Here is a 14,046-nt window from a genome sequence, read left to right as displayed (position 1 = left end):
ATTACCTAATCAATGTAATAATAAAAAAAAATTTAGGAATATATACATACAATGTTATAAATTAGTCATTAAATTTATTTTATGGATACGTTTATAGAATAAACTATATTTATAGAAGATACCATAAGCTATTTTTAAAATTAAAAAATTAAAAATTAAATTTTTAAATTATCAATATAAGTTTCAGTTATGTGCGTGTATCCTATGTATTACGTACGAGTATTTAAAATATAACTATGTAACTAAATTATTTCAAAATTATCATTATTTAAACACTTCGTTTTCTTAAAATTGTTTATGGACATGTTCTAATCACATTTAGAATGTAAAATTTATTATTCAGTACGCACTTATTAATGTCTTTCACTTAACACATATACGAACGTATCTACGTAATTATAAGCTAATGAATTTCAGGATAAAACGCGCGAGACTTCTTCCGTTGTACGCGCGTTACGCAACCGTGATCTCTAAATATAAAAATATAATATACAAACTAAAGATGGTAGCATTACTAGAGTACTTATCTTATAGTTATGAGGTTATATATGGTTTATATTACATACATATATATTTATAAAAAAAAAAAATAACTATAATGCTGCAGAAGTTGATAATAAGTGATCTCTGAAAATGAAAATGAACCGTTGTACGTATTGTACGTTACAATGATTCGCACGAGCAACAATTATAACATTACAACTGATGTCACCTAAGAGGACCGGATCTGCGCCTCACTCGGCTTTTCCGATGAGACTTGCCCAAACAGTCGTGGCTTTTCAGTTGACCGTTGATCATGTTCATACGGCAATCGTAAGACCGCGACTTCGGTTTACTGTGACTGTGTACGTTTACATTTCCGGTCAACACTAACGACTTTACAAGTGACTGCTTTATGCCATTTTTGTTTTCGAATACCCTAGACATTCTTGAATAGCTCCACGGTTCTGTGTCTGTAGGTACGCCGGGCCATTCATGCAATATGTTGTTGTCAAACGAATCGACTAGAACCTCGTCATTATAATCGTTGAACATTGTCCTATATTGAAAAAAAAATTAATTTATATTGATTTATATGAGTACCCTTTAGATCATATGAATATATGATACAATCTAAGGTGTACCCGTAGATTTTAACGAGGAAAGGATTATATAAATTACCACAGCCAGAGAAACCAATTCATAGATATGAAGCCTTTTTTTTACAACAACATACATCAACTGTAATACAACATATTATATTTACAGAAAAATATTTTTAATAAATTAAATAAATATGTACAATATATTGATTATAAATATTAAATAATATAACAACAGTTTTATAATTTGTCTATTGATACGTGGGAATAATTTTTAATCCTTGAAACATTTTAAGGTTTGTTAGTTATTATATAAATTCTACTAAAAAAATGTGATTCGTTTAAATAAATAATTGTGTCAAGGTTAAATTATTTTGTGCAAATATGCATGTAATCGTGTTCCAATTTTCAACAGTAATTACAAATTCAAGTGTAAAACTACATTAACTAATATGTATTACAAACTAAATTTTTAATTTTTTTAAATAAACATTAAAGCAAGCATCCCTTTTACCGTATTTACTTCTTTTAACCACTAAATACTAAGCGATCTTTTGAAGGGTCATCTGTTAAATTTATATCGAGATTTGCCGACCTCTTATTACATCCAGTTCGTCTTATTAAATCGTCAATTCGACCAACTAGTACCCTACACTTGATCGATTTACGATTCGTAACCATAGTTGTGAAATGATTTTGAAGTTGACATGACACTGCCCACAGTTTGTCACCCACAATTTTCATACCAGTAGGGAATTGAAAATCTTCATCATTCTAAAATATAACAAATTTAAACGATTATAAATTTGGATTTTCCACTAAATGCTCAACAAATGCTTAATTTCTTTTTTAAATACTAGTATCTTTTACAAAGCTTCAATCATAAAATTTAATTTAACACAAAATATATAAATATACAAAGTAGCATGTTTAAATTGTTATGTATACAAAATATAACTATATTATAGTATTATTTATAATTTAATTAGTTGTATGAGAGTAGTAAGTTATTATTTACCTTATATATCATGTGAGTGTATTTAGATGTAAATGGATCCTGGCTGTTCCAGCAAGATAAACTGTTGTCCATTGATGCGTATATAAGTACTCCACTATTTGTCATTACTTCAACACTAGATTGGGTTTCTCTGACTTCCGACGATAAAAAGAATGTACCGGAACCGTCGATTAAACCATTTTGAAATAGTGATTTATTTTGTAATGTATTGGTATACACCCACGATTCTCTAATGCTAGCGAATGCATGGAAATACAATTTTCGATCGTTTTGTATTTTAGGACCTAAACAATTACGTTTTTGAACATCGGGAAATTATATGTTATAGTCATTATAGTCACTAATAACAATGCCAAATTTATTACCTAAAGCTAGTCCCAATAATCCATCCATTAAGTCGAAGTTAACACCATTGATTTTAAAATGAGCTTTATTTGGAAATGGGTAGAAATAGGCTTGATCTATTATCCAACTGTCGTCATTTTTAAAATCGTACACAATAAGTTTAAATGCAGTAGTATCAGATATATAAGCAAATGTATTACGGCCGTTTGAATCTCTGACATCGACTTCGATGTTAGTAAACAACGAATTTTCTTTTACATGTGACGATAGAAATTGATATGTCTCTATAACAACGACAATGAGATACAATTAAAGACATCAGTGTATTAAAGAAAAATATTAAAACAATTCTTAGACTTTATCATTTTATTTAGACTTACTTATAACTCTATCATTATTTTTCAAGTCAAATATTAAAAGTTTAGGGGGGCACACGGAGTGAATGGTATTCTCAAATTGGTTCACTGTACCGACATCAACAACCCAAAATCGACCGAGATGGTCAATCTAAAAATGTACGTGTCAATTAATTTGAAATATTTTTTATAGTTACGTTTAAATAGTTCACTCACTTTAGTTCTAAATACAGAAACAATTGTATCATCGCAATTGAGTTTGTTTTCTGAAATAGTATTCGCCTTCCAATTTGGGTAGGGCGCTAATAGTACAGATTTAGGGCTATCCCCTGGAACTATTTCTGCGATCGATGCAGGGTTTCCTGGCTTGATACGAGGAATAGTTACGAACACTCGTTGTTTGGGAGCAGTATTTGAACCCATATTTAATAATAATTTTCCATCAGATGTATCTATAACTCAGAAGAGAAAGTAAAATGTTTAAAATTATTTACAAATTATTTGCATTAATATATAAGGCATTTGTTATGCACATAAAGAATAATGCATCATATGATTATTTTAAATTAATAACAATAATCATAAAATCGTTTATAAATAAAGAATAAACATCTAAGCTATTTTTTATAGAGTTGCACATGGTTGAATCGTAATATTAATATTTTTGTAATTCATATGGTCAATTATTTAATATGATATCAAATTTAAACATTTAATCATTAAATTTTGTTAATTTAATAATATAGTAATTAAATAAATTTTTATATTAATTATAAATGTACCTAGATAAATATGATGTTTTATTTGTTGAGTTTAATTTTTTTATTTTACACTAACTCCATAATTTATTAAAATTATAAAAAATTTCCATAGAATTCTTTGCAATAACTCGTCTCCGAACGTTCCGGGATCAATTTTAAATGCAGAATACGTATGTCAAAAAGTATAATATTTTGTGATAAAAAAGTAATAACAATGCAATAACAATGGCGGATACTTGATTTTTGTGTGACGAAATAGATTTTGTATCCATAAAATAAAGATTGATTTAGATAGAAAAATAAATATTGTGATATACTAGTGGATTTAGTTACGCCCAGGAAATAAAATAAAACGTGCATATGATAATATGTATAAAAAAAGTAAACACAATTTTTTCACGTTAATATAAATAATAATAGTGTTTAATCTGTGTGCATTTTATGACCTATGTTCGCGATACCTACTGAACTAATTGTAAAACAAACGGTTTAGGTGCTAGTGCCTACGGTTTAGTGAATAAAAAAAAAAAAAAATGTGTATATTTCAGCTACGCTTAAATTAATACGCATACAATATCGCAGTGGCGTAGCTAGAATTTTTGAATGGGGGTGGGAGGATTTAGGTTTAGGTATATATCAGGGATGGTATAGCAAAAAAAAAAAAAAGTCATTCAAAATATGTTGATTGAATAATTAAATTAAAGTCAATTGGGGAGGGGGTTAAACCCCCTAAACCCCCTCCGTAGCTACGACCATAATAATATGCATACCTATAGGCATATTCCGAAGATTTCGATAAAATGGGTTACTAATGTTACTATAGTAGGTTAACTTGAGCGTAACTAGGGCTGGTAAATGATAACCTGTGAAGGAGGGCTTAGGTCTTGCTTAAAAGTATTTCTTACTTTATGACCTTGTTCAGCGATAAATGTATTGGTTTTACAATAATTTGGTTTTTTATATTTTATTCGTATGTGTATACGTTTTATGGAAAAAAAAATAGTGCTTTAATTTTCAATTTGAGGGTAGTTTCCCTTTATTGGATCTATTTGGTACTTTTTGAAAATTCTCAGTACTATGTATTATATCTTAATTAATGCCAACTATTTTTTCAAGCCTAAATCTATTTAAAATTTTTTTTTGCTTGTTTTTAATATTCTAATAAATTTATTTGACTAAACAAAGATATTATTGCGTATACTATATAAGTGTAAGTAATATATAATTATGCGTTTAACGAGGTAAACGTGTATTCATCAACACATTAAATGACATGAGAATAAGTGTATAGTAAACAAATATGTAAATGCTTATCACTGTGTCTGCGGGGTGTCGGATTGTCTTTTATATTTTACGATTAAAACGTGCAGCATAATATATTATATTATATTATATTATATTATATTCACCATAAAATGTGTCTACATCCAGTATGACACAGTTTTCCGGAATGAACTTGCCGGATTTTATGGCTGATTCTCGGTGATTGGGGCTGGCGAATGTGTAGTCCACGAATACCCAACTGTATTCGACCTTCATCATTCCTGCGGCCGCGTTCGCTAGGACCGTCATCATCAATGTCGAAATCAACCCGCCGCCGCAACAATAACGATATGGCACCATCGTAGTAGTTATTTACTGCACACGGAAACAATTTTATCAGACGTCATTCGTTATAATAAAAATATAGTTAACCTGTAGACTATCGTTTATAATATAATGATTTGTGTAAGTATACTATTATAGGTACTGCAGCCAAAAATAATTAACACGGCAAACCGTGAAGAACGAGGAGAAAAAACAGCAAAACGCGTGAAATTACATAATTATTTATTTCGTATTAAACGTTATTTATGAAATAATTTGCTTGGTTTTTATCGTATACGTTATTTTATGTACGAAGAAATAACATTTTTCAGCCCATCACCATTATATTATATGCGTGCAAGTTCTTAAACGCTATGTATCCATCCTGAAAACCGTCCGACAAGACGGATACAAAGTGGTATTCTGTACATAAATATAATATTGTATGAAAACAAGATTGGCTTTTGAAGAAACTGCTGAAAATGTGTGAACTCGACTTTTGTTTATATATTATTATATGCACGTGTATTAGATGTTATTTATTTTTACCTTATATTTTCTACTACTTGCCTTATCAAATAGTTTGTCCAAAGCAACGGAAAGTTTAACGACGTATTTTAATGTATAAAAAAATGTACTATACAGACAATGAGCATCGTATAGTGTACCTGCCGTTTTTATATGTACCTTATAGATGGTACTGAATACTGATGGTAGGTGTACTTATGGCGTGTGTTGAATGTGTAATAGTGTATATTATACTATATTACTATGTACAGTCGTAGAGCAAGGGGCGGATAGGTTCGGATATCAATTTTATTATTGTGTTAGTACTTTCAAGACCACTGAAATCATCGACGTGCAATTATATTATCTATTATAATTGTGTACGAAAATACAATGGGCTAAGGTGACTAGATCTATAAAGTTAAAATGGAATTATAATTTAGACGCACGTGCGCGTGCTCATGTGTGTATGTGTGTGTGATGGCCGATGGGCTGTAAAAAAAAAAAAAAAACACTTAGCGATAACAGAGTTGACCACTTGACATCATAACACTTGTGTTTATAACAATTTTCTTACGCATGTACATAATAGTATATTAAAATAAATTAATAAATGCGTCAGTCTCGCGAATCGTGTATAATTATTATACAAGTCGATAATACGAAAGCGGTTTTAAATTTAAATAGCTATACCCCGGCCGAATTCGTTTAATTAACTTTTGCATAATATAATGTTATGTACTATTTCAAACGATGCGATGATAATGATGTGACACGTGCAAGGCCATACCTAGCATGTTGTTCACCCTCTCTCCCCACCAATTTTTCTCGCATATGATAACTTAGAAATTTAATATCCGGGTTTTTTTTTTTTTATTAATATAATATTAATTATATAGCATTATAGTTCAAACAGCTGCAATATGGAGCAATAGGGGAATAGTGTGGCTTGGTGCTTGAACGAAATTACTGAATAGTGCTAATGACTGTAGTTGCTAAAGCATAAATAAAAAAAAAATTGCAATATAATATTAATATGGTATACATTAAATTTCTAGATCAATATTTATCTCTCAATGAGAGACAGGGATCTATATTAAAGCCTTTAGCAACAATAACCTTGATAATCTTTATTACCCACGTTCTAAGGTATCTAATCTAATCGTAAAGGTCATAATAAGGACATTTTCTTTTCTAAAAAGGATTAAGAACTATTTTCGAAACACTGCCACTGAAGATAGACTGATCGGTTTAGCATTACTTAGTGTACATAGAAATATTCATGTTGATCCTGAGGAAGAAATCAATCATTTTTTCAAAACAAAAAATAAAAATTAAAATCTGTGCTGTAAAAGTGAATTCAATTTTATTTTATATTATTTATAGGTATATGGGTATTTAAATAATTATTAACAAACCTAATTAATTTATGTATGGGTGTTTAATATATATACTTAATTGTTTTAAATCATTTATAACCACAAACCAAGATTTTTTAATCTCTTCTCCTCCCGAAATTTTTTTCTGAGTACGGCCTTAGGCGCATATGATGTTGCATGTGTGAGCGAATAATTAGTTATCTGGGCGTGTTTGCTGTAACGGATTCTTAAAAATCAACTCCAATAGGAAATAATGATAAAACCAACACAGACACGCACATTATTTTGTTAGTAGAACGGAGTAGACAAATATTTTTGAGAACATGTATTTATTACATATTATGTATACATATATGAAAATATATACTTACATAAAAAGTATTTTAATAAGACCATGGTTGTGCCGATTTTTTTATTTTTATTTTTTTATATTATTTAGTCGATAATAAGGAAGGAATAATTTGTTTAAACCGTTAGGAAAATTAAATCTTTGTTAAATTAACTATTATCTCGAATATATTTATGTATTTATATTTACTTCCTAATATTTGATTAAATATGTATATAACGAATATACTTATATGTGATTTAATGTGTCTATTCATCTATACACAACTATACACAATATCATGACATTAAATTCCTGTATGCAAACGCATGTGCGTAATTTGTTTTAGAGAAGTTTTTCTAAAGATGAAATTTTTTTAATAAGTTTAAATCTTTACGTTTCACCAATTCATCAGTTAATCGCTCTAATAACTATTAGGTTTTAATAACAATAAAATAAAAACACTAAAAACAGTTATCATTGAACATTAAAATATATAATAAATTAAATGTATTGTTGATTTATTCAGACCTAGGATCATCAATCTTATGTTAGTTAAGTTTAAAATAAGATATGAGGTAAACAATTGTAAATAATATCGTTTTATTAGAATTAAATATATTAAACGCAATTCGTCGTGTATTTGATTAAATTATGTTTTATAGACTATTACATACATTTAATATACTTATTTGTGTTTGACGTCCGTGACCAATAAATGCGCTTGTAGTAAAATGCAAAAAATAGTAGATTATGAAATATTTGTTTTAATTTGAATTTCAGAATTATGTGTAACACCATCAAAACGTTTTGGACTTAATTTGATTACCAATCCGGTGAAATAGCATGACCTTTAATTAATTTTTTTGAATTAGACAAAAAACGTTTATCAAGGCTGTTTTAAAATAAAGATAAATTTTAACGTTTCAGCACTGAATAAGTAATTGGAAATAATAAAATGAACGTTAAAATTTATTTTAATTTTAGAATGATATATATTTATTTAATGCATTTGTATTATTTATCATTATTGAATCTATGTTATTGTAGTTAGTAATTTAATACAGGTTAATACATTATTTCATTACTTTGAATTTAATTATTTGATCTATTTATACATAAATATACTTTTTTCTTGGTATTTTATTTGCTTCTTATAAATGCTTCTATGTTAAGTTTTTGAAATAACTGATAAACTCCCTAGTTTGTTCTAGTTTGATATTTTCTATTTTCAATGACAGAGCCATACGCACGTACCTATAGCGAATTACTTTTTTTTCTAAGATCATTTCTTTATCCTATTGTTACCAACCACGTTTCGCATCCATAAGATAGGTCAGATGTAAATAATTTGAGTAGGTATAAATCAAAGTATTCAACCTTCTAAATAAGATTCTGGATTTGAATAGTTTTTTATTTTTATATTTCATAAGTATACAAGGTACATAAAGTCTGTTACTGCTTGAAAGGTATAATTTCTGCTAACGAACGTATATTTAGTTTTATCTCGATTGACTTCAATAGTAATTGGTAGTGACCAGTGGAATATAGACTTTTATTGTAAACCAATTTTGGTACATCCCTATTATGTTCATATATGAAAATTGTCTAGTCAATGTCATACTGTTATTGATAAATTTATATAACATCTATTTAGGAATACTATACCACTCCTGTAACGGCTGTAACTAATCCTGGATTCATTGAAAAAAATTGTTTTTCTGATTAGGAATTTTCCATAAAATCATAAAAAATAAATAAATATTTTATTAAGTATAGTATTGATACAAATATATAATACTTAATACACATTACTATTTACTTATTTAGAGACTTTTTACTTTTTATTTGGTAGATAGTTGAAATCATGGTTAAGGTCTCTAACAAAAGAGGAATTTATCGATTTCACGATCAAACATGTTAAGAAGATGAATTTAATAAATCAATGCTTCAATTCCACAATAATACTTACTCTCGAATATATTTTAGAAATGTAGATTTAATAGATTATATCAATTGATTTTTACGGTTTTTAATAGATAGAATTTGAATTGAACGTCTTCAGAAATTACCTCAAATCAACACATCTCGTAACACGTTAATAAGATTTTGATTAGATATGCGTACTTATTTAGTTATAGTTATATAACAGCAGAATACAAAATAAATTGATCACATGTTTATATTCGGCATTATTAACGTTACAATGATTATTTGCGATCACGTAGCCACGTAAGTTCGAATGGCGTCACGCCGTAAATAAAAATAATATGAGTACCATTTGGTCTGTATAACTACTTTATATATTACTCGCTCTGATGAGTATGAGTAATGTCCGTAAAACGAATTCACCGTATAATGCATAAATATAAAAAGAATAATCATTGAAATTGCACCGCGTCAATTTCGTTTATTCTCGTCACATCTTATCCATATTAATATAGTATATAAAATTATATATTTTATATTTATATGTATCATGTATGTATGAATTTATAATTCATTCGAATTCAAAAATATGTTTACTTTAATGCAGCGGATCCCATAGCGAGTTGCATTTCATATTATTATTATAAATTATAGTAAAATGATATATCAACATGAGTTGTATTATAATATTAATGGTTTTAAACCCTGAGTCAAACGATGTAAGTACATATACATTGATTGTACATGGACAACGTTTTTTTCACAAAATACCTTTAAGAGAAGTAAAAAAAAAAAATGGGAAAGCATTCACAAAACATAATATCTATTTATATGTTTAAATAAAGTGCTATAATATACTTAAAATTTAACGACTTTTAAGATTTTTAAAATTTTTCAGTAGTTTTTGAAGAAAAATGTCAAAGGACATAAATATTAATGCACACCATTTTGCTAACATGAGTTTTAAAAAAAACATTAACTATTTTTGTGTATTATACAGTGTTTATAAAAATATTTAATTTTCCGGGCCATTTAGTTTTGATCCGCTTATGTTATAACTCACATGTGTCCTTAGTTGCATAGACATAGAAAACACATTTATATTGAAGGACAATATTCCGAGCCAATGATCGCGGATCCTGACCAGGAAATCTGATTTCCCGAAATATTTTTCTACGCGTAAAAATAACGAATAACTAGTATTATAATAAATAATAATATATTCACTACAGTCTATAACAGACAACAGTTAAACACGACATGATATTACAATAATATATATATTTCATGCTGTGTTTAGCATGTACATAACAATAAAGTTATTGTGTAGGTATCTAAATATGCGGTACGCGGCTATTCTACAGCAGGTATATGTTGTAAGTTTAAACGGTGAATAAAATAATATTTTAACATTTATCAATACATATACAGGTCTAGCTCATATTACAGATAAATTATAATAATAAATCTGTTGTGAATGTCCATGTATATATTCATAGGTCTTATAATTACAAGTACCTACAGCAAAACCATAATATAATGTATAATGCATGTTAGTCGATCAATGGAATAATTCATATTATTATATGATACATGTATTTCCATTTGCAATAAATGTCTACATCGTATCATCGTGAGATGGTTTTCTTGGTTTTTTTCTGTTTTGATTTTAGTTCTATCAACAGTAACAGCAATTGGATAATTTGCCAGTTTTACTGCATAAACAGCGTTACAAATGGAAATCGTAAAATAATAAATCACATTTTGAATTTTCCAACTAATAAATATATTTAATATTAATGAATAAAAGCTGGTCAGAGCTACATGAAACGAAATCGGCTGTGGTTACAACAATATTAAAATGCTCTCGCGTACACAAAACGTGTAAAATAGTGTAACTGATAATAACAAACCAACACCACTACTGGAAACACAAAAATAAGATTTGTATTGAATTCTGAAATTGCGAAATTAAAAAAATCGATCTCACATTTTGTTATTATTTTTGATTTACTATACCTAAATGTTGTTACCCGTATAATTGAAACTATACATTGACATGCGGGCAGATAGAATAATATTATTACAAGGAAATAGCACATTAAAACGTATATGAATTATCCTAACTATATACCTATTACATTATATATATGTGACCTATAAACGTTAAACTGTTTATGTGTATTATATCAATTTAAAGCATAGGATTAAAATTATAAAATAAATAATAACGGTTAAAGGCTCATAATAGTTAAAATTCAACAACTATTTACTTTTTAATTTTATTGTAATAACAAATAACTAATAAGGAATTCTAAGGGATATATATTAATAAATTATTTCCAAACGTAACAGAAATCATCCTTCATTAGTTACATTCACAAAAGAAGCAATTTAACTTTTAAACACTTTAATCTTATCTTTCACTTTTTCTCATTCACTGCGAAAACATCATCACCTCAAAAGAAGCTAAATATAATTATTTTTATAACTTCTTATCACGAATCCACACAAAGTTAAATTATATCTTGTATGAAAATAAATATAGGTATTAAGTTACGAGCTTATGATTTAAAAATCAAAGTTATTATAATCGTGATACTTCCTTATTTATTGTTGATAACACTTTATTTTAAGTGAAGAAATACACGAATTGAGAAACAGAATAAGTTAACAAAAAATTAGAAAAATGATTGGCTATATTAATCAATATTAGAATAGTGATTAATTATGACTATAGTAACATTACTTATATAGGTATACATGGTATAATATATAATATATTTCGATTTATTAAAACCATTTCACAGTATGTAGATAATTGCATTAGTAAGTTATTTAAAATATTAACCACTATGAATTGTAAAGATAGTTAATAATAGTTTAGACTTTGATTAATAAATATTTGTCTCAATAATTGTTCCGTTATTGACGACCAAATACATTTAACTAGACCTATACTTGGATTTAAATAGAAAAATAAATTAACAATTGTAATATATATAAAAATCTATGATATAAATTAGAAAACACTGAACGTTTATTACGTATAGTATAATACAATAGTCAATAATAGCTCTTGAAAACTATACTAGTGTAAGTCTGTAACCCTGTAACCGGCTAGACTAACTCATATATAATCATACAAACGTCATAAGAAGTAATAGTAAAACGTTACGCTGTTATTAAGTATTATTTTTGTAACAATAACTAGAGAGCTCTTGAATTCATTTATTATACATGATGTTACAGGCATAAGTAAGTATAGGTACACATATAATTTGTGTATTGTGTATTTACTTATGAATATTAATATTTTAATAGTTTATCGCCACTACTATAGGTACCATATCCATATTATACGAGTATTATCATAAAAAATTACGTATAAAATTAAGATATAATTATTCATTGATAACCAAGTTCAAGTACAATATAAACTAAAAATCATCTGATTTATATCAGTAAATTTCATAATATATCTAAATTCTAAATACGATGTGAAAAGAAATATTATCGCATAAAAAAGACAATTTTGTTTATATAAGCCTCGTCAAATGTGTTTATTTTATACAACGTATATAATATAATTAAAGATTAGAGTTTAGACTATAATAAGATAAGTAATTACATCCATAAAGTTATCTGCAAAAGAAAGAAATAATGAGTGCCAAAGGTATAAATAGTAATTTAGTAATAATTTTTTTTTTTTGTAGTTATTATACATATTTTCAATTGATAAATACTTATTTTAGAAATATTATATGATATTAAAAACAATATAAGAACATTTTCAAAATATCTAGTCATAAAACAATTTAAAAATGTTAATGCTTATTTTAGGAATGTAGGTTTAACTACAGATAATAGTTTTATAAAAGCTATATTATAATATTGGCAATTACTATTTTATAGATTATAAATAAGTTTATTTTTAGAGTTTGTAATACACATTACACAATATAATATATTAGTATATTATTCTTTATAGGTACTTAAATTGTTTTCACACAATTTAACTCATAAGTGTTATTTGGTTGTATATAAGTAATTTTTATTTTATTTCGATGTTTAAGCTAAAAAAATACGTTATTTTATCGTTTTTTAAACTTTTTTATACGAAAGTAAAGCAAACTAAAAAAAATTATCATTAACAATATAAGCAAAGCCAACAAAAATAACTGAATGCTAATTTTTACTTACAAACAATGCGATTTTTATTTAAATAATTATCTATACTTTTTTAATTAACTACCTGTTTGTAAAATATAGCAAAAGCATAAACAATTAAATCCTAAATTAATGTAGACTTACATTTGTTTAATTCGTTCTTGTAATTATCACGTGTGGCACTATTAATAAACATTAAACACTACTCATTAAAAAAAAATTTAAATGTTATTGAATTTCGTAAAAGCCAATAAAATTAGTTAAATTATATTTATTCCAGTTATATTTACACATTATGTTTACTACGATGTTGATTGCATAGTACTAAATGACCGTTAACTCCGACTGAAACCTGAGCGAAACGTAAAAAGTATTTTCCCTCCTTTTCCAATTAATCAACATTCGGTTTGCGAGTAGGGCCTGTTTTATGTTACAATTGTTTGTGTATACGACTAATATTATTTTACTTTATAACCTGATCTCTTCGAAACATCTTTTAACTATTCGCATACCTACGCCGTTTTATGATCAATAATTAACAATTGATAAATATTAACGAATAGTTCATTAGAAAAATTCTTTTT

General features: G+C 27.0%; 1 protein-coding gene across 3 annotated transcripts; it reads right to left on the bottom strand.

Moving 5' to 3' along the window:
• Window positions 1-284: 284 nt before the first annotated feature.
• On the bottom strand, window positions 285-13,722 carry LOC112599341 (protein yellow-like). 3 transcript variants are annotated; one of them, XM_025346211.1, is made up of 8 exons: window positions 13,607-13,722; window positions 4,972-5,200; window positions 3,018-3,253; window positions 2,826-2,952; window positions 2,466-2,729; window positions 2,101-2,384; window positions 1,678-1,856; window positions 285-1,039 (listed from the first exon to the last, which is right to left on the bottom strand). In XM_025346211.1, the coding sequence occupies exons 2-8, from the start codon at window positions 5,183-5,185 to the stop codon at window positions 709-711; spliced, it is 1,635 nt and encodes a 544-aa protein (XP_025201996.1). In that variant the 5' UTR covers window positions 5,186-5,200; window positions 13,607-13,722; the 3' UTR covers window positions 285-708. The 3 variants fall into 3 exon arrangements, with proteins under 3 accessions (XP_025201996.1, XP_025201995.1, XP_025201994.1); XM_025346210.1 differs by lacking the exons at window positions 285-1,039; window positions 13,607-13,722 and adding an exon at window positions 8,041-8,146 and having other exon boundaries at window positions 1,403-1,856; XM_025346209.1 differs by lacking the exons at window positions 285-1,039; window positions 13,607-13,722 and adding an exon at window positions 5,720-5,871 and having other exon boundaries at window positions 1,403-1,856.
• Between the last annotated feature and the right edge of the window lie 324 nt (window positions 13,723-14,046).

This window comes from Melanaphis sacchari, unplaced genomic scaffold (assembly GCF_002803265.2).
Source record: "Melanaphis sacchari strain LSU unplaced genomic scaffold, SCAv2.0 Contig50_pilon_pilon, whole genome shotgun sequence".
In the NCBI taxonomy this organism is placed as follows: Eukaryota; Metazoa; Arthropoda; class Insecta; order Hemiptera; family Aphididae; genus Melanaphis; species Melanaphis sacchari.
The sequence above is the reverse complement of the archived record's forward strand: the minus strand, read 5'-3'. Positions and strand labels throughout refer to the sequence as shown.

Coding starts and splice junctions, on each gene's coding strand:
- LOC112599341 (XM_025346211.1), bottom strand. CDS start 5,185: ATGGTGCCATATCGTTATTGTTGCGGCGGCGGGTTGATTTCGACATTG. Junction 2,953..3,017: donor TTTCTGTATTTAGAACTAAA/GTGAGTGAACTA, acceptor GTACATTTTTAG/ATTGACCATCTCGGTCGATT. Junction 1,857..2,100: donor ACACTCACATGATATATAAG/GTAAATAATAAC, acceptor GTTATATTTTAG/AATGATGAAGATTTTCAATT.